Source organism: Gymnoscopelus microlampas (assembly GCF_963454915.1).
Source record: "Gymnoscopelus microlampas genome assembly, chromosome: 14".
Taxonomy (NCBI): domain Eukaryota; kingdom Metazoa; phylum Chordata; class Actinopteri; order Myctophiformes; family Myctophidae; genus Gymnoscopelus; species Gymnoscopelus microlampas.
In genome coordinates this window covers 39,524,931-39,546,842 of record NC_139951.1, presented here as the reverse complement: position 1 = coordinate 39,546,842, position 21,912 = coordinate 39,524,931, and the positions used below count along the sequence as shown (strand labels likewise).

Sequence of the window (21,912 nt, the reverse complement as noted above, 5' to 3'; positions counted from 1 at the left end):
CTGGCCTTTTCCCCTCTACAACAAATCTCTTTGCAGAAAACAGCCCCGATCTACAAGCTCACAACGTGTCATGAGTCTGTATACAGTAGTTCTGCTTTTTTTTTACAGATTGTTGGCCTATTTTCACTCAATCATCATCGCCTACTATGATGTGCCCTGGAATAATAGGGGATCATGGCGTACTTGTTGCCGTAGTCGATCTTGGACGTGACCCTCTGTTTGAGCTCCGTCAGCTCGTCCTGGGGGAGGGTTCCCGACAGGATCTGGGAGCGCCACTCGATCAGGTCGTAGATCATGTCACGGACGGAGTTGAACATCTCGCGCTTGTCCCCCTAGTGGTCCGGGATATAATACATGGACAAAGACAAAAAAACAGACAGACAGAGAGACAAGTGAGACAGAGACAAGACAGCAAGTCACCAGCTCTCAATGAGAGCTTGTAGATTGGCTATTTTCGCTGCACAACATGCTTCCATAGAACATTGTTTTATACATTGGCTGTTCAAAAATACCAGATCTACAAGCTCATAGCGCGGCACCGAGTGCCGTGCTATGAGCTTGTATATCTGCTATTTTTGAAAAATCTTGAAAATGTGTGCAAATCTTTAAATCTTTTTTTAAAGGGCAAACATTTTTAACACAAATCTTTGCTTCTGGGGGTCCCTGGCACAACACATTTTCAGGTGGGGGTCCGCGGCCACATATATATCAATTTGGGGGTCCTTGGCACGAAAACGATTGAGAACCACTCCCATAGAAGACATGCTTGGCTTCTACGGAATTCAAACGACTGAAATCGGTCGTGAGTCTCGTGACGACAGAGAACTGTAATCCATGAGTATACATGGAAAACAGAGGAGACAGAATTTCCCCGGGGATCAATAAAGGTCTATCTATAATCATCGTCACCATGAGTTATGATGACAGTAACTCAAACACAGAGAAAGAAAAGACAGGAAGGAAGAGTGTGTGAACAGCTCACACATCCACACATACAAACATGCAGTACAAACACAAACACACACAAACACACACACACACACTCTGGTATAAAACAAATGCGTGAGCGTGATGTGATCTACCACAGTGGCTTTTATTTAGATGTGGTTGAGAGACGTGTGGTTTCCTTTCCGCCAAAGCATCCACCAAGCTGTCTGTTAGATGAGTGTTGTATGCAACTCCACATGATCTGTGGTTTGGTTGCATGCAACACAACATATAGACAGTATCTGACTGCCACTGTCTGTCAGACTATGGCTACCCAGCCTACCCAGTTAGTCATCTATTGTTTTTTTTATATATCAGAATGTTATGCATATTGGCAGTGGTGGAAAAAGTACTCAAATATTTTATTTAAATAAAAGTATCAATACAGCCATACAGAAATATTCTGTTACAAGTAAAAGGCCTGTGTTCAAAATGTTACTTGAGTAAAAGTACAAAAGTATTGGCATCAAAATGTACTTAAGTACCAAAAGTAAAAGTACCAACTATGCAGAATGTCACATTTCACAAGTTCAAAATGTATATGTGATGTGTAGACGTGTGGTTTCCGCCAAAGCATCCACCAACACAGCTGTCTGTTTAAATGAGTGTTGCATGCAACTCCACATGATCTGCGGTTTGTTTGCATGCAACACAACATAGAGACAGTATCTGACTGCCACTGTTGCAGTGTCTGTCTGTCTGTCTGTCTGTCTGTCTGTCTGTCTGTCTGTCTGTCTGTCTGTCCTCCTCACTAGGTACTGTATGTCAACGGCTACCCAGTTAGTCTTTTTTTTTCTCCAGAATATTATGCTTATTGGTCAATTAAAAATTTGAATAATAATAAACATGTCCCGCATCAGATCCACGTCTGCTCCAGCAGGTCTACTTTCCAACTTTTTTATCAGAAAGAGAGCGAGAAGGGCGCTCGGGGTGGCGCAGTGGTAAAGTCCCTGCCCACCATACCCAGCATCCGGCTTTGTCGAGCGAACACACGAACACTACACAAACACAATTGGCCCGTGTTCGGGGGAGGAAAGCCGGACGAGGAGGGCGATAATGGTCATTGCACGTACTCCTACGGGCTGGGGGGGGGGGGCGGCACCTGTCAGCGGGGAGTGTTGGGCGGGAGGAGTAGGACGAAGGCTCTACGTCCTCCCGGTGGGGGCTCCTCACTGACAGGTGAGTCAGTAGGATACAACAGCAGTGACAACACAGAAATGTGTGTGGGGAGGAATTAATTGGCATAATGACTAAATTGGGGAGAAAAGGGGGGAAAACATAATTGGCTACTCTAAATTTAAAAAAAAAAGAAAGAGAGAGAGAGCGAAAATGAAACACTCAAAGTGTGTAGCTCAGCTCGGGTGTATGTATACTCACCACGTAGAGCTCTCTCCATATGGACGCCCACTCTCGTAGCGTGGTGGTGACCTCCGTGACCAGAGGAAGTTCTGTGGGAATGATCGTCTCCTTTTGCCTGGAGGAGCAACAGCACACATATCAGGAAGAACAGCATTCAAACGCAGCCAAATACATATCATTTTTGGGGTCCTTGGCACAAAAAAAGTTTGAGCGCTGCTGATTTAGAAGGCATTTTGTGGAATCGGCCTTAATGGGTTAAGGGCCAGGATGTTCTCAGCCCCAAAGTTAAAGTGACAGCGTTTTTTATATGTTACAATATGAGCTAAAGCTGGTGGACATTGGCTGAATATGGAGGATTTTAATCTACCCGTAACATCCAAGTCATTAGCATCCCCCAGTAGAGTCATTATAAAGAGCTGTCAGACCTGAAACATCCCGGGCGAAGAAAATGAGGAGAATTAGCTCTGCTTCAGTGTGTTTCTCTGTAGTAAAACTATTCTGACACCTGAACATGTGCTTTATGAAAGTTAATCTCACTCTAGTGTGATGCTATGTATTATTCACATTCTTGGCTCCTGCATAATCTCTTCTACCAGAATATTGTGCTAGCTATATCTATCAAGCAAAACAATTTGGGGCTCCTTGACATGAAAACGTTTGAGAACCACTGATATAGCAGCATAAGTTTTTCAGAAAACGGTTAGGATTTAGAACAGGGGTCTTCAACAGGGGGTCCGCCAAATCTTTGTGTGATATGATTCCTAAGCCAATAATTTGACGACCAATGGACCAGTAGGCAGCAGTTCCGGTAGGAGACACAAAGAAACCGCCGCCGGTCATCAAATTATTGGCTTAGGAATGTGACAAAAACAAAAAAATATCCATCCAAAGTATTCAAGTCTCTATGGGGTGACTAATCGATACAAAAAAAGTTATTTTGGGGGTGAACTATCCCTTTAATGGGGTAACCACTTACACCGTACATTGTTTTTCAGATATAGCCGAAAATAGCAGATCTATGCGATGCAACCCTACTTTTGCTCTACACTCTTGTAGAACGAGGTAGGGAATTCATTTATGAAAAAAACATTAAAAGTTGAAAAAGCGGAGATACAAGGTTTCTGCCCGACAACGACAATGATTGATGACTAATGTAAGTAAGGCTCCATGGGTAAAAATATAATTTTTGCCTCAGTGATTTGGGAGTATAATTCATTTATCATACGTCTTTGCATCTATCCACCTAACATTTTTTTGGGGCCATTTTGTTCCTTAATTAAGAACATTAATTGCGAATGAACACTGCAAATTCTACAATAACACAATATATTATGCATCCTCAAACGAGGCCTGAATATATTTTTTGTTACAAAAGTCGGGTTCTGAATAAATTGCAATTAATCCTTAATCCTTAACTCTTTAAGACCGGGAACGCATCTGTGTGTCATTTTTAGATTTCGTTGGGCTATTCAAAAATAGCAAATACACAAGCTCATAGCGCGGCATTCTCTATGAGCTTGTAGATCTGCTATTTTTGAAAAATAATGAAAAGTAAAAGTGCAAATATTTTGAATTATTGTTGGTGGACATTTGTAACTCAAATCTTTGCTTCTGGGGGTTCCTGGAACTAAATATTTTACAAATGTTCGCTTTAAAAAATATATAATCCAAGATTTTGATACAAATTTTCATGATTTTTCAAAAATAGCAGATCTACAAGCTCATAGCGCGGCACTCGGTGCCGCGCTATGAGCTTGGATATCTGCTATTTTTGAATAGCCACACACACAGATGCGTTCCCGGTCTTAATGGGTTAATTAAACACCATGATGGCTACATCCTTTGAGAGCAAAATGATAATAAAACGGTATCTGTTCTTATTCGTCTGATCCTCGAGGCTTACAGTTGAAGTCAGTGATGTAGCGTTTGAGCTTTTATTTTGTTCTCTCTTTGGTGTTGTGTGCAGGCAGGAGGAACTGAAGGAGACATCCATCAAAACCACGGCGGTATAATAGTGAGTCAGGGCTATAGCACCAGTGGTGGAAAAAGTACTCTTTTTTTTTTTTTTGTTAAGTAAAAGTATCAATAGCACAATCTAGAAACACTCTGTTACAAGTAAAAGTCCGGTAATCAAAAGTGTTGGCATCAAAATGCAATTAAAGTACCAAAAGTATTGGCATCAAAATGCAATTAAAGTACCAAAAGTAAAAGTACTCATTTATGCAGAAAGTTATCATGTGTCTAAAACAGGGGTCTTCAACGTTTTCAGACCAAGGACCCTCTAGCTGAGAGAGATGAAGCAGGGACCCCCTCCTCTATATTGTATAAAATTGTGTTTCAGATTAAACTTTTTTTTGTTCTCTTGGTCTGCTCTTTTTCCCCTCTACACCTCTTTGACAAAAATAGCCAATCTACAAGCTCACAACGCCTCGCGCTGCGAGGCGTTGTGAGCTTGTAGATCTGCTATTTTTGGCAAAAGTCCTCCTCAGAAAAGGGACATTAGGGTTCAAGTGGTTAAGGTAAAGAAAAAAAAAACAACACAAAGGTTTGGCGGACCCCCTGTAGTAACTCTGAGGACCCCCTAGGGGTCCCGGACCCCCTGTTGAAGAGACCCCTGGTCTAAAACGTATAAACTCTTTTGAAAATAGCAGATCTACAAGCTCACAACGCATCGCAATGCGGCACGTTTTGTGAACAACCCGCTGGCCTAATGGTCCAGGCGCAAACCACATATGGAATCTAATGAGTGTCGCGGGTTCGAATTCCGATGACCTTTGTGGCGTGTCACTCCCCGTCTCTCTCCCCGCTTCCTGTCAATCTCCACTGGTACTATCAATAAAGGTAGAAAAAGCCCCCCCAAAGAGTCTCCTACTGGAGACATTAGCATTAGGGGTGTGCCGATATATCGTCCCACGATATATCGCGATACGTTTTCGCGACGATATGTATCGTTTTGGAAAAAAAAATATCGTTTTTGAAAAAAAAAATGTTTTTTTTATTTTTTTACAATCATAATAATCAGGCATGCAAACGGCCCCGAAGTGAAAAGAGTGACAACATGTTTTTTTTTCGGGTCAGGTGTCATACTATTTGGATTCAAAACGGCTATAGTAGCTGAAAAGCTACAAGTTTGCATGTCTGAATAATGCAAAAACAGAATTATTTGTTTGCATTTTCTTTTTTTCTCCTCCATATATTTTCATAATAAAAAAAGTGCGTATCGTATCGTATCGAAATCGTATCGAAGTTGTGAGCCAAATATCGTATCGTATCGTTTCGTGAAATTAGTGTATCGGCACACCCCTAATTAGCATCTTTCCGCCGGTCATCAAATTGTTGGCTTAGGAATGTGACAAAAACGTTACAAATATCCATGAATTCAAGGCTTCATGGGGTGTGTAATTGATAGAAAATATGTCATTTTTTGGGTGAACTACTTTAAGTACAAAAGTCTGAGCACTTCTTCTTCCACCACTGCACACATGATTCATTTCAAGGCATAACTCATAAGAAAAGTACTGACCCATTGCCCTCGACTGAGGCCTCTTTAAGGTGAATGTAACACGTTGGAAATATGCCCTGCAAGAGAAAAGAAAAGAACACAAGACAAGCATCATTTATTACTCTGTTCTGAACTGTTCTGGCTCAATAACGTCTCTTTTCCACTATGAAGGGTAACACAGAACTTTCCATAACCTGAAACTTTACGACAACCTTTTGAAGGTCTGATTGTTTTAAACGTTTCCATTATAACCAGAACCAACCCTGGAGGAGGAGGTACGTTCATTAAAAATTTAAATCATAGAAAAGCTAAAATAGGTGATAAGCTAAAATAAGCTCACAAAGCGTGTCAGTGTCACGCACTGTGAACTTGTAGATTGGCTATTTCCGCTATTTTTTTTAAAGTATAAGTTGCGCGTTCCCAGAAATTATGCAAGGCTAGTTCAGGCAGATACACTCGAGAGGTTTATGTGCAGCACTATGTGGGTTTAGGCCTGTCACAATTATTTCATAATCGTCTAATCACAATTATTTGAGAAAATCGCAATTATTTTTCGCATAATCGTCATAATCGTCTCCATGTTGAAAAATGTTCACACATTTTCAAACATTAAAATAGCAGAAAAAGCTTACAACGCGTCACTTTGTAATCGTGACAGCCCTTTGTACTGTATCTGACGTGTCAAGCAGCTGACCAAATTGGCGATCTAATTACGCTCACATGTTTCATGACACTTCATCTGCTGTCAGTGCTGCCACTGATGGTGTATGCTTGGTTTGCTCGCACCACCACCACCCCAGCACCACCAGTAGGCTCTGCTTTCCCTAAGGGTTCTGTTTTATATATCTACCTGCTCTTAAATGGTTGTCTGCTAATGTGCTGAACAGGGAGTAATGTATAGCAAAGCCTGAACCCCAAGATCAAATATAATATCCACACTTGGATTCACATTTTATTAATAAAATGTTCTCAAGCTATTATTGCTCTCAATCTATTCGTTGAGTTATCTGACTGAACTCATGGTTAGTGCCACCTCCTGAGCAGGGTCCAATTAGGTTCTGCGAACCTTATGCGACACCGAGCCGTAGTGTCTCGAAACAAATCCAGAAACTGTTAAATACTGTAAAGGTTCACTTAGTTCTTGTAGTCGAAAAGAGTCATAAGAATGAGACGTTTTATCTATTATTTTCCTTTGAACTGAAATAAACAACAAACACTAGAGACTTTATGCTCCCCGATAAGGAGTAAAATAACCTTTTAGTCAGTAATTTTGACTGTGTGAAGCCTCAATTTAATAGCCACTCACCTTTTTAGACTTTCTTCTCAGCCTGTGTCCCCGATACCATCCTGGGCGCGGAAATAGAACATGTCAAAAGTTAGCTACCTGTTCAGACATAGCGTGCATATGCAGAATACAAACAGGCCACTCAACAACCCACGCACACACAACAGCAGTCTGTTTCCTCACAACATTATCTAACCCATTACGACCGGGAACGCACGTGTCATTTTGAGATTTCTTTAGCTATTCAAAAATAGCAGATATACAAGTTCAGATCTGCTATTTTTGAAAAATCATGAAAATTTGCTTCTGGATATTCTACAAATGTCTTCTAAATCCTAAGAGTTTTTTTTTTAAACTTATGTTGCTATAATATCAGTGGTTCTCAAACGTTTTTCATGTCAAGGACCCCCAAAATGATATGTATTTGGCAGCGAACCCCCCCCTCTCAAAATATGTTGTTTCAAGGACCCCCAGAAGCAAAGATTTGAGTTACAAATGTTCGCCTTGAAAATATATATATTCAAAGATTTGAACACATTTTCAAGATTTAAAAAAAATAGCAGATCTACAAGCTCGTAGCGCGGCACTCGGTGCCGCGCTATGAGCTTGTATATCTGCTATTTTTTAATAGCCAAAGAAATCTAAAAGATTACACTTAAAGAGTTAAGCTTTATGAGAGGACTTTACAGAGGGTGATAGATACCACATGAAAGCTTCAAATATATAGATTTAACCATTTAATCCAGCATATACTTTGCCACGGCAAGGAATAGCAAAAAAATAGCAGATCTACAAGCTCACGATGTGATGCATTTTGAGCTTGTAGATCGGCTATTTTTCGCTAATCGCTTTCAATAATGTTCACCAATAAAGGCAGGCCTCTCTCTGTCCACCTCCCGTTTTTCCTGAAAACTACGAATGATGGAGGAGCTGGCCCAAAAAAAAAGAATTTCACCCACTTCTTCACACCTGTAAATCTGTGAAGTGACAATAAAGTTGATTCTGATTCCTGTGTGACCGTCGGTGCTTATAATTGCTGTTAATACCGGTCTCCTCACCTTCATATGTCTCCAGAATGTGCACGGTGTCTCCGATCTGCAGCGACAGCTCCTCGTCCCCGCGGGCGTCGTAGTTGTAGATCGCTGGAGGGGAGAGAAGAAGAGAGGAGACAATTATTACAGGACGGCGGGGGGGGAGGTGCAATAAAGTAGCGGGATCCCTTGGTAGCGGGATACGAATGCGTGTCATCATCTGACATGGCAACGCCAAGGTAAATGGTACATGGTAGATGGACTGCATTTATATAGAGTCTTTCTACTCTTTCTAGTCTTTCCGACCCTTCAAATCGCTTTTACCATGTACTTCACGTTCACCCATTCACACACACACACACGATGACATTACATTACATTACAGTCATTTAGCAGACGCTTTTATCCAAAGCGACTTACAATAAGTGCATTCAACATAGGTAGGGAACGAAACTACTAATCACCAGAAGTCTTAAGTGCATTTCCTGCAAAAACAAGCAACCAAGAGTATACCTAGCGCTAAGGTAAAAGTGCTATACATCAGCTACCTACTGTCTTAAACAGATGAGACAAAATAGCAAAATCAAATGAGCACGAGCTAAAACAAATAAGTGTATCGACTAAACAAGATCCAATAAAACAATACAACAATAAAACAAGAGTTCGTACAACTAGTTAACAACAAGTAGGCCAGGCAAAGAGGAAGGGTAGTGTTTCCTGAAGAGGTGGGTTTTCAGCCTGCGGCGAAAGATGGGCAGTGACTCTGCTGTCCTGACATCAGTGGGAAGTTCATTCCACCACTGTGGGGCCAGAACAGAAAAAAGTCGTGACCGTGTCGATCGACCAGAAGGACCCTTATGACGGAGGCACCGATCTGCTCATCGGCAGCAGTTAGGGGTTCCGTGGCTAATTGCTCAAGGACACTTCCGCCACACAGCCAGGGGGAGCCGGGAATCGAACCTTGAACCTTCAGATTCCAAGATCCAATCCAATCCACTTTATTTATACTAGAGCACATTTAATTAAAACAACAGTGATGCACCAAAGTGCTGTACACTCAGTAACAAAGAAATACAAAAATATACAAAAGCAAAACAATACATAATCAACAGGACAACATATAGACACAATGCCTAGTGGATACGGCAACTCTCTGTCTGAGTTTTCAAAACGTGATTTAACCCATTGAGACCTGAAGCCGATTCTACATGTCTCCAAAATCTCAACAGTTTTCTGAAAACCGTATGTTTCTATATCAGTGGTGCTCAATCTTTTTCATGTCAAGGACCCCCAAAATTATATGTATTTGGCCGCGGACACCCATCAAAATATTTTGTTCCAGGGACCCCCAGAAGCAAAGATTTGAGTTAAAAATGTTTGCTTTAAAAATATATATATTCAAAGATTTGCACACATTTTCACGAATTTTCAAAAATAGCAGATCTACAAGCTCGTAGCGCGGCACCATAGCCCAAAGTGTAAAATAATGCTTTTTAGCTCAAATCTAAAAATGACACAGTTCCAGGTCTTAATGGGTTAGACACAGGCAGGGTTTAAGACGCTCTAACATGGGGTGGAAGCTCGTTCCAAAGTTTGGGCGCTATGGCGGAAAATGATCTATCTCAAGTCTCTAGTGCCCACTCTCTCTCTATTCCCCTTGAGCCACTTACTAATACTGCCACCCGACTGCAGTATGGTAGCAGTGGCACCTGCCCACGCAGAGCTGACATGTTCATGGATGGATGGGCCAAGAAGCCACAGCGGAGGAGGGCTGTGATATCAACAACATTGGATCAGCCACTTAACACATAGAAAACTGATGGAGAGACGAGCGATGATGTCAGCGAATGTCACACTGTTTACAGTCACAATGTCAACACAACATGGCAAAGCTCTATTTCCCCTTTTGCAGGTGATAGAGGGTGCCGCAGCACTTGACCTAGCCTTGACGACCTTGCAGGCTTATGCAAAGGCTAAAATGTAACTTAGATAGCATGTTATTACATGATGTTACATTGCGGTCATTTAGCAGGCGCTTTTATCCAAAGCGACTTACAATAAGTGCATTCAACATAGGTAGGGAACGAAACTACTAATCACCAGAAGTATTAAGTGCATTGTCTTCTAAAACAAGCAACTAAGAGTATACCTAGCGCGCTAAAGTAAAAGTGCAATATATCAGCTAAGCTACTTTCTTAAACAGATGAGACAAAATAGGAAAATCAAATGAGCACGAGCTAAAACAAATACGTGTATCGAATAAACAAGAGCCAATAAAACAATAAAACAAGAGTTCGTACAACTAGTTAACAACAAGTAGGCTACATGTTATGTAGACAGATGCTACGTCATTGTTGACCTGGCATCCTATGGTGTGTATAGTTTCAATGTACAAGCTGATGATAGGTTCTGGTTTTACTTATGTAATATTAGATTACTATTTCTATGCATTTGATGTATTACCTCGTGTTGTCCTTGCTTACTGTAAGTCGCTCTGGATTAACCCATTAAGACCTGGAACTGTGTCATTTTTAGATTTGAGCTAAAAAGCATTATTTTACACTTTGGGCTATTCAAAAATAGCAGATATACAAGCTCATAGCGCGGCACCGAGTGCTGCGCTACGAGCTTGTAGATCTGCTATTTTTGAAAATTCGTGAAAATATGTGCAAATCTTTGAATACATATTATTTTTAAAGCGAACATTTTAAACTCAAATCTTTGCTTCTGGGGGTCCCTGGAACAACATTTTGATGGGGGTCCGCGGCCAAATACATATAATTTTGGGGGTCCTTGACATGAAAAAGATTGTCTGAGCTTGTAGATCTGCCATTTTCAAAACATCACAACACGTTTTTGAAGTAAAAACACAAAACTTTCATGGTGTTCCCTGGCACAAAATATTTTCCGAGGGGTCCACGGCCAAATATACATATTTATTTGGAGGTTCTTGACATGAAAACGTTTGATAACCACTGATTTAATGTAGCCGTTGCCAATTCAAAATAATAAATTCATACTGCTGCTCAAGTCCTGAGCACTTTCCCCACAGGAAAAGTTCAGTTATTAATTTCGATGTTGCTTCCCCAGAACTCCTACGAGCATAGAGTAGGGGTGGTCCGACAAAAAAAAAAAAAACTCCACCAGATCAGATTTGTGCGTTCTCTACATTTCAAGTAGCTGGCCCTGGTTGGACCTCGGCGTGGCCATGATCATTTTTCTCTTCTGCTCTGGCTACGTGAGCGCCGGGTACAGCAAATGAGTAATGGCTTCTGTGACCTCCATTTTCTCCCAGTATCTGGAGAATGCGGGCTATTCTCTCTGCAATGTTGCTGCTTCCACTGTGTACTAACTAGAGCCAAACCCAAATAGCCGCTGGGCTGACATATCGGACATTGTTTGAGTTTTTGGATGACATCTGTATTGGCAATTATGGAGCCGACATGTCCCGATTTGAACCACTTTCAACCTGGTGTCTATTTTGGGCATATTGTTATGTCAGTAGACAGTCAGTATGTCAGTAGATTTCGACCAAATATCGGTCAAAACAATGGTAATCAGTGGTCTAGGACTCCCTTTGACAACGTTAGTTAGTTATTTTGTAGATTGAGATTATTGCAAAACATACATTAACCACATCAGCCCTACATATATTTCCAGCAGTTTGAAAAGAGCCAATCTACAAGCTCACAACGCGTCGCATCGCGACGCGTTGTGAGCTTGTAGATCAAGAGTAAAAGTACCAAGGGTAAAAGTAGAAAAACTTATTTGAAAATAGTTTTTCTACTTTCGTAAAGCTGTGAAATGTGGCATTCTGCGTGAGTACTTTTACTCTTGGTACTTTCGGTGTATATTCCGATGCCAATACTTTTGTACTTTTACTGAAGTAAATGTTGAATACCAGACTTTTACTTGTAACAGAGAATTTTATTCAATATGTTATTAACCCATTAAGACCTGGTCACTTTAGATGTCTTTGGGCTATTCAAAAATATCAGATATACAAGCTCATAGCGCGGCACCGAGTGCCGCGCTATGAGCTTGTAGATCTGCTATTTTTGAAAAATCGTGAAAATTATTATTTTATTTTTTTTGAAAAATTGTTAGGATTTAGATTTTTTTTAGACGCTGCCTCAGGTCTTAATGGGTTAATACTTTTACTAAAAGTAAAACATGCCGAGTACTTCTTCGACCACTGGCGTATGTTCAACTACCGTCAGCTCCAATGTATTGTCAGCGTCTCCTCTGGCGTGTCCAAGGTCAAGCGGTAACGACAACACAGTGACACGCTTTCCCTCATCAGCCACTTGTGAACAGCATGTTGCTGCCTAACCAGCCATGACCCACACGTCTGTGAGAGAAATGACACCCACGTGTGTGTACACACGCCACACACACACACCCACACACACACACACCCACACACACCATGTAGGTCTATACTACTGTATATTACAGCCCTGAAATACAGAGAAGACAAGCCAGCGGGAGAGCCAAGGTGACAGGTGGCCCGTGGTGACATACTAGGTGTGTGTGTGTGTGTGTGTGTGTGTGTGTGTGTGTGTGTGTGTGTGTGTGTGTGTGTGTGTGTGTGTGTGTGTGTGTGCAAGCGTGTGTTAAGAAAACACCTGCGGGGTAGAAATTAGACAGCTGGGGGTGTGTGTGTGTGTGTGTGTGTGTGTGTGTGTGTGTGTGTGTGTGTGTGTGTGTGTGTGTGTGTGTGTGTGTGTGTGTGTGTGTGTGTGTGTGTGTGTGTGTGTGTGTGTCTGAGGGAGAGAGCATGTGGGGTGCCGTCACAGTGGGTTCCACAAGGTGAATGACAGTATAATTAATTTAACTCAAGGTTTACTAAAAGGTAATGGAGCCATTAGCAGCATGCTAACCTCACCTGGCTTCAGTCTCACAATAATACGCAACACCATGCGGCGAAAATAGCCACTCTACAAGCTCAAAACGGGTTGCAGGCTTGTAGATCTGCTATTTTTTGCTATATAAATTATATTAAAAAAATTAAAAAAAGGCCTGGCCCGCAGCGTGGCGGTACAGGCACCCTAGGCTGCAATGCCTATGGTTCGAGGCGAACTTTGGTCCGTGTCACTCCCCATCTCTCTCCCCATTTTCCTGTCAGTCAGTACTATCCTATCTATAAAGGCATAAAAGCCCACCAAATAAATGTAGGGTTCTACGGTTCAAAGTCCCTCAGAAAATTGTACAAAACATTGTCAATTTCTTTTTCAAAAATAGCAAAAAATTATCATTATCATCACAGTATCGATAGAGATAGAAATATATTGTGATATCAGATTTTGTCCAAATCAGTGAATGGCTGTTGAATTATCAGTTTCTTAACAGTCCAATCAGATTGCCACTATATAATGTACAATTCACCTGATACAAGGGAGGCCAAGTCTCCAGACCACTCACCTCATCTCACTTCCTTGTGAGAGCTATTGTTTAACACTGTACGAACAACAGGAAGGGCCCTCTAACACAGTGCGCGTGCACGCACAAACACTCACACTCACACACACACACACACACACATGAAACCAGAACAGAGAGCACGGCCCAGAGTTATAGAGAAAGCCAGAAGAAGTGAAAGCGTTTATCTCTGAGGCCAGTGTGTGTACACAGTATTAGAGAGAGAGTGAGATAAGTTAAGAAAACTGTGGTGAGCGAACACGTGTGCCTGCATGCATGTTTAGACTACTGCATCGCTGTGTATCAGCTGTTCACTGTGTGTAGCAGTGGCATCTTCCCAGTGATGGAAAAGTACTCACATTTTGTACTTAAGTAAAAGTACCAACACCACAAAAAGGGTTTCAAAACCCCTAAGTATGCATAGGGCCGAAGCGGTTAATGCATGTTTTGTAATCATGAAAATCTACAAAGTAAAAGTAACTAAAGTTTTCAAATCATTGTAGTGGAGTTAAAAGTATTGAAAATCGGAAACACTCCAGTAAAGTAAAAAATCCTTGAGTAATGTTATTAGTTACTTTAACTTTGTTTTACTACTGGTGTGTAGTGGTAGACCTGCTACAACTATTACATAATCACCTGATGGCAATTACAACATTTTTTTGCATAATGGTCAGAATCATTTCCATTCATCTGCATGAATTAAATCTGTTGAAAAATTTGCAAACGTACATTTTCAAACACTTTCAAACTCAAAAAAATTGCATTCATCGTGTGATTACTGATGATGATATAAAGAGACAATGCCGAAAGCAAACACTGTTGAGTTCAATGTTCTACTAAAGTGAAAGTGTCTTTGTTTAAAGGCATATTGCACAACGCTCTATACTGCTCTACCTGTGGTCATGGTATAAAACAAATCTAGTAGGCAAAGGTTACAACAAGTTGCATAAAAATGATGCAATGAGAATAGTCCTCAAAAACCCCAGAGGGACCAGTGCTAGTCAGATGTTTGTCACTACAGGAGTGAGTACTTTTTAAGTACAGTACTACTCGAGTACATGTACTTAGTTACTTTCCACCACTGCTGGGAGAGACAGTGAGGACATTACCGCGCAGATCCCAGCGTGTGCTCACAGCGTTACTAAAAAAGTCTCTTTTTGGCTGACTTCTCTCCAGCCTCTGCCTTGTGGGAGAGACCTGGCGGGTAGTACCACCGCAGAGTAATGATCACTGCTGTTCAATCCCCGCCGCCCTGGAAAAGGGCATTTCACACTGTGCCGTGGTGCCTATTGAACTCCCATCATCCAGCTTAAGCGCTGTATTAAATTAATTCTCTCTGACTCTCTCTCTCTCTCTCTGCATTGCTCTGTATTACCATTATATCCCACTCTGTGTCATTTTTTCCCTCACTCATGGCGGGTACACACACACCACACACCACACCTCAGTCTGTCTAGCTTTCCTCCCCTCTCTCTCTCTCTCTCTCTGTCTCTCTTTATTGCTCTTTGAGACTCCCACGCTCTATTAGGTCAGTGAGAGAGAGAGAGAGACATGGGCAGGTCAGACAGGGATTCATGCCAGGCAGGCAGTGGTGGTGTAAAGTAACTAAGTACATGTACTCTACTGTACTTAAGCACAATTCTGAGGTATTATTTACTTTACTGGAGTATTACCAATTGTCACTCTAGACCTTTACTTCTACTCCACTACATCGCAGAGGCAAATATTGTACTTTTACTCCACTACAATTATTTGAAAACTTTAGTTACTAGTTACTGTGCAGATATGAATTATTACATTATAAAAACACACATCAACCACTTTAGCCCTATTTTATAAATAGGCTATTTGAAAATAGCCAATCTACAAGCTCACAACGTGTCGCATCGCGCCGCGTTGTTAACCTTGTAGATCTGCTATTTTCAAACATTTTAGTACTTTTACTTTTCGATACTTTAAGTACATTTTGATACCAATACTTTTGTACTTTTACTCCAGTCAATTTTGAATTCCGGACTTCTACATTGCAGTATTGATACTTTTACTTAAGTAAAACATTTGAGTACTTTTTCCACCACTGATGACGTTTCCTTGGTGTTTCCTTGGCTGCTGGGTGCGTCATACAGCATAGCCTTTCCTGTATGTCTCCACCCATAGCGGGGGACGGGAGTGACAGAGGAGCCATCCCACTCCACTGTGTGTGTGTATGTGTATGTGTATGTGTGTGTGTGTGTGTGTGTGTGTGTGTGTGTGTGTGTGTGTGTGTGTGTGTGTGTGTGTGTGTGTGTGTGTGTGTGTGTGTGTGTGTGTGTGCAGAGTGACCTGAGCACCTCCACCACTCTGCCTGTACCTCCCTCCCCAGGGAGGAGGAGGACACGTTCCCCCCTGTTCCCTCTAGTAGTCTTTCTGTCCCCCTTCTGGGGCAATTCCTCTGGGATTGTACTTAAACTCATTGAAAAGGAGGCCCTTACGTCTTCTTATACTTTGGCAGTGGCGTGCACAGACCTTTTGAGGGGCAGGTGCTCAAGTAAATTATGCTTTTTTTTGTTGACTTGGTCTGTTCTTTTTTCCCTCTACACCTATACCTCTTTGCCAAAAAAATGCTATTTTTGGCTAAAGTTCTCCTCAGAAAAGGGATGCTAGGTTTCGAGTGGTTATGGTAAAAAGAAAAATCTCATCACATAAAGATTTGGCGGACCCCCTGTAGTAACTCTGAGGACCCCCTGTTGAAGAGCCCTACTGTAAACTAAAAAAAAAAACTTTTTTTTTTTTCAAAAGGGCACTTCTAGTCAAGAGGGCAAAGGGCAGGTGCTCTAGCCCCACCTAGAGTCTATCTGTGCACGTCCCTGTACTTTGGGCACAACAGAGAACGGTCCTCTCCTCTCTTGCTGCCACATTCTCCACCATATCTTCTCCTCTCCTGAGAGACTTAATGATATGTTGTACCCCGGCATGGATTAGTGCAGGTTATTAGTGAGACCCGGAGTGTGGAATTACAATCAGCCCCAGTGTGTAGTCAGGGCTGCTTTTATAATTGCAGGGGAAAAGGGACGTTCGAGACTCTAAGTGGTTTACTGAAAGTGTCTGGGTCTACATAATCTGACTGCTCACTTTATACTCGCTGTCTGGTTAGAAGTGTTAGTATACGTCCAAAAACCGTGACTTTTCATGAAATGGGAAAACTAAATAACCTGTGTTCAAGTGAATCCATTGTAGCTATTATGTAGTCACAAGCAGCGTGTTCTAATATGAGAGTGACGACACTAGTAGTGTTCACTCCCATTGTAAGAATGGAATGCGGAAATTATGCTCAATGACATAGTTCCAATGTTTGGAACTATGGCCCGCTTTGCGGCAAGAGCAAAGCGCGTCATAACTCTCTCTCTCTGTGGGTCTGGTCACAAGCTCTTGTAACAAACTCCCCCCCCCACACACACACACACACACACACACACACACACTTATACCGGAATATTGTCCTCTGCCCGGCCTCCTTTTCCTCTGAAGTGTTCCCTCCCTCCCTCCATTCACTGATTGACATTCACTTCCTCCTAGGTAATGCAAATGCAAGTTGATGAATAATCTGAAATCAGGTTCCAGTATTACAGCCCCAACAGCACCGTTGGCTCAGCGTGTCACAGCCACGTTTGATGGCTGTCATTTTCTATCTTTTAATTTAGAATATCAAAAAACATGTTTTACCTCGTTTTTTTTCTCCCAAATTATGAATGCCAACCTCCCCACATATATCTGTGTTGCCCTCTCCACCTGCGTCCAGCCCCCCTAACCCCACAGTCGGGGGAGTTGGGGGTAGTGGTGGGAAAAAAACATTCATTTCAGTGAACGAACTATTTCGTTCAAGTTCACGGCAATGATCCGTTCAAACGATTCATTCACGTTCACTGTTAAGTAGCGCTGAATTGTCTAGTGTAAAAACACTATCGTGGGAGCGTTATTATTACGCCGCGCGCGAGGGGACGCCCGCTGGCCTAGCAGTCCAGGTGCGTACCACATAGCCTGGTAATCTTACAGCCTTACAGCCTGTCGCGGGTTTGACTCCCGGTCCCGACGGCCTTTGCTGTGTGTCACCCCCCTATCTCTCTCCCCATTTCTTGTCAGCCTACTTTCCTCTCAAATAAAGGCAGAAAAAGCCCTAAAAAAATATATATTACGGCGTGCATACAGCCCGCCCTTCCGTCCTGTGTACAGGGGGGGGGGGAGGGGACGGGGGGTAATGAACGAAAGCGTGAACGTAAAAGAGTTTCAGGAAGTGAACGGGTTCGTTCACGTAGCCAAAGAACTAGTTATTTTGAACGAATCAATCGTGAACGGCGCATCGCCTCTTTCCTTATTCATTTCTTAATTGCAACTCTTGCCCGCTGAGACTCTCCCAGCTGCCGCATGCTCCTCCCAGTAGTAGCTTGAGACTGAGTTGGAAGCGATCACAGCAGGGACATCATTATTATTCTTAGGGCTGTTCAACATCATAAAACTTTAACTGGCATTGAACGCTGGGACATAATAAATCAAAGTTATATTTCTGTTCCACACGGTCTCATCCACCTGCACCACAACAACAACATGCACAACACGCCGAATCAGCTGGAACGCTCCACCCACCCACCATCCCGTAAAAAACAAACACACCACGTGTGTAAACACACACACACACAGACAGCAGTGTGGACAAGCCTTTCTGGCTGCTCTTTAACCCATTAAGACCGGGAACGCATATGTGCCATTTTCCGATTTCTTTGGCTATTCAAAAATAGCAGATCTACAAGCATCATAGCATTGAGTGCCGCGCAATGAGCTTGTAGATCTGCTATTTTTGAAAGATCATGAAAATGTGTACAAATCTTTTAATATATATATTTTTTAAAGAGAATATTTGTAAATCAAATCTTTGCTTCTGGGGATTCTACAAATGTCTTCAAAATCCCAACAGTTTTCTGAAAAACGCATGTTTCTATATCAGTGGTTCTCAAAATGTTTCATGTCAAGGAGCCCCAAAATGATATGTATTTGGCCGCCGACGGACCCTCATCTCGAAATATGTTGTTCCAGGGACCCCCAGAAGCAAAGATTGAGTCAAAAATGTTATTCAAATATATTCAAAGAGTTGCACACATTTTCACAATTTCTCAAAAATAGCAGATCTACAAGCTCGTAGTGCGGCACTCGGTGGCGCGCTATGAGCTTGTAGATCTGCTATTTTTGAATAGCCAAAGTGTAAAATAATGTTTTTTTAGCTAAAATCTAAAAAATGACACAGATGCGTTCCCGGTCTCCATGGGTTAATGATGGTTTAATTGAGCCCCTCTGTCTGGTGAATAGCCTCGCTCTCTCTGATGGCAGCGAGTGGATTAATCCCCCTCCTCCCTTTGGTTTGTTTTGTTTGTTAGCTGCCTTTTGTGTCACTGTGTGTGTGTGTGTGTGTGTGTGTGTGTGTGTGTGTGTGTGTGTGTGTGTGTGTGTGTGTGTGTGTGTGTGTGTGTGTGTGTGTGTGTGTGTGTGTGTGTGTGTGTGTGTGTGTGGAATCACTCCACTGCCTTTCACTCTGTGCTCTTTGTTTCACAATGTTTGCCGCTACGCTCCCGGCCTGGGCTCCCCCCGCCCCGCCGGGCCCGGGCCCAGCATTCTGGTAGATTCAATTGGCTCGCTGAATTGACTGCATATTCAATTCAATTCAATTCAGTCTTTTATATTAGCCGACTCAGGTCCATAGAAATGCATACAAAATCAAGACAGGATAATAAAATAATTTAAAAAGGTAAATACTGAATCCACAGGCAAGTACAAACAGGCTCTTCAGCCAGTATACCCTTAGTCTGGATCATACATGGGCAACTGGCGGCCCCCACCTTCACTTAATGCGGCCCGCAAGGTTAATATCAGAATACTGATATTATTATTGATTTCAGCTGTTACAATTCCAAACATGACCCGCTTTAATTACTTCAGTCTATGTTAGTAGCTTATTGACTAGTATAAAATGCTATTGTCTTTTTTTATGTCCAATGTATTGTATTTAAGTTCATAAAGTTACAAACAGCAAAAAAATAATAATAAGCAGGATTCCAATTCAAAAGTTGCAAAAATAGCCGATCTACAACCTCAAAACACGTCGCAGTGCGACGCGTTTTGAGCTTGTAGATCTGCTATTTTTGTTTCTTTTGAATGTCATACTTTTGTGTGACATACTGTAGAAGTTAAGTACGAGGTGTCTGCCCGAGTATATGCAATATGGCCCTCTGGAGTGAGTGTGGAAATATAGTGGCCCTCTCTACATCATCAAGGTTGCCCACCTGTGAACAGCTCATTATTTTGGGGCTTGAGAGCAACGCCACAATGATGCCGTTTGCAGATACATCCAGCCGTGGCATGAACTTGAACATTACGTTTCTTAAAAGTGCTTTAATCCATAGTTTCCTGTTCCAGTTCAGTTTCCCATATCTCTGTTTGATTGTCTCAGCAGCGGAAACTAACCAGGAAACATGACAGCTTCACGCGTTGCCCGTTCAAATCTGCTGCTGAGCCAAACCAACAAAAGGAAAGGCTACAGTATGGGGAAAATGAACTGGAACAGGAAAATAGTATGCTTGGAATGTTTACTGTGAACTCTACCTCTTGAAATATATACTCGCTTGGTTACTGTTGTGTGTAAGCGCTAATAGAGATTCTCAAACTTGTCATTAGCCGCGATACGCGCGGAGGGAGCGCTCTGTGACCACACGGAGAACTGCTTGCGCAACAGGCACTCGAGCGTGAGTTATGCTCCGTCGCGCGCTGATAATGGCAGAGAATAGCAGATCTACAAGTGCACAGCGTGGACTGGACCCACTGTGAGCTTGTAGGTCTGCTATTCAGGCTTCGCTAGCCTGTCCATCATCTCCCTCTGGAGAGAGCCCCCACCAAACCTACACACAGCCAGGACATTGAATGACCCGAAACCAGAGCTCCTCAAAAAACAACAAACAGGTTTTGGGAAGCTGTTGGGATTTGATTACATGCAACACAGGATATCTGCGTGTGCAGTCTCAATATTTGTAAACAAATAATTGGTCTACTGACTCATGTTAAAACCGCTCTGAACCCTAGCTTCCCTATTCTGGGGGGGGGGGGGGAAGAAGCGATCTACAAAGAGCCCCAACTATACGGTTAAACCTTTTCCAATATAAATGTTCAGAAACTTTAATCATTTCAGAAAAGAGGAAGCAACAGGGCATTATGCCTTATTTATACTACGTTGCGAGCCGCAGTCACGCACATAAAACTTGTGAATCAAAGTATTTATAGTTAGGTAGGAAACGAATGGACTCTTACAGCTTTGTAACTCTGAGAGTGCACAAATGGAACCATGTGCTCCAACACTCTCAGAGTTACGGGAGGGGTACTTGAAATTAAAAAGTTGAGGAATGGACCCACTTCACTTCCATCAATGGAAGGATAAAAGTTCCAAGGTATAGGAAGCACTTTCAACCTTCAATAACTTCCCAAACTGAGGTGGAACAAACTCAACAGGCGAGAAACACTGTACTACTGTTTCTGACAAAACGGAGGTGTCATTCATTCGCCCCTTACTGATTCATATTGTACTGTATGGACCCACTGAGGCACGACCTCAAGGAACAAGGGGCAGCCGCCCTCACTGACACCGTGTTGTAATTTGTAAGTATGCCAGGTCAGCACGCTTCAGTAAGCCACACAACTATACACTGCAGGCACAGAGGTACCACCAGCTCTGGCCCCGAGTAGGATTTGTTGAGAAATGCTGGGATATTTTGGATCACCTCCAATAGAGTACAGAAGTCCTGACGTCACTCGTTCATCCCCTGGTTCGTAAAGTAATTTCTCTATGGAGAATAACATTGGGTCATCTTAGAATCGTCTCATATAAGAATTGTGGTCCAAAAATAAACAAACTGTCTCGCTTCATATCCATAAGAGTGAAACCGCCGGGGTCATTTGTTTATTTTTGGAACACAGTTCTTATTTGACGCGATATTAAATACGTCTATGGGGATTCAGAACGGGGGTGGAAAACCGCGAACCAGGTAGGATGTGTAAATTACGTCAGACTTCGGTGCTCTATACCTTTAGGCCAGTGTTTCCCAAACAATGGGTCGGGGCAATCTTTAACTCATTGACTGCCAATGACGTGTTTTGACGTGCACGGGTGTTTTCGGTGTTTACACTAGATGGGGCTCTTCACTAACCTATGAGTCACCATTTGACTCCCACAGTGAAGCAGGAGATGTGCTCGCAAAGAAAAACAGCCACATTCACTGCCATTCTAATGGATTTGGAAAAATGGCCTTTTCTCT

The 21,912-nt window shown here is 42.3% G+C and overlaps 1 protein-coding gene across 2 annotated transcripts in view; it reads right to left on the bottom strand.

Moving 5' to 3' along the window:
• The window catches only part of dock1 (dedicator of cytokinesis 1), a 480,313-nt gene that overhangs the window by 431,663 nt on the left and 26,738 nt on the right, over nt 1-21,912 (bottom strand). For both annotated transcript variants that reach the window (XR_014602336.1, XM_084079253.1), the window contains exons 2-6: nt 8,192-8,275; nt 7,155-7,195; nt 5,870-5,925; nt 2,365-2,461; nt 184-332 (exon numbers count right to left, since the gene is read on the bottom strand). Coding sequence is in view for 1 of the 2 variants with exons in the window: in XM_084079253.1 (XP_083935379.1) it covers nt 184-332; nt 2,365-2,461; nt 5,870-5,925; nt 7,155-7,195; nt 8,192-8,275 (427 nt within the window). In the remaining variant the exon portion in view is untranslated. The remainder of the gene's footprint in view (nt 1-183; nt 333-2,364; nt 2,462-5,869; nt 5,926-7,154; nt 7,196-8,191; nt 8,276-21,912) is intronic.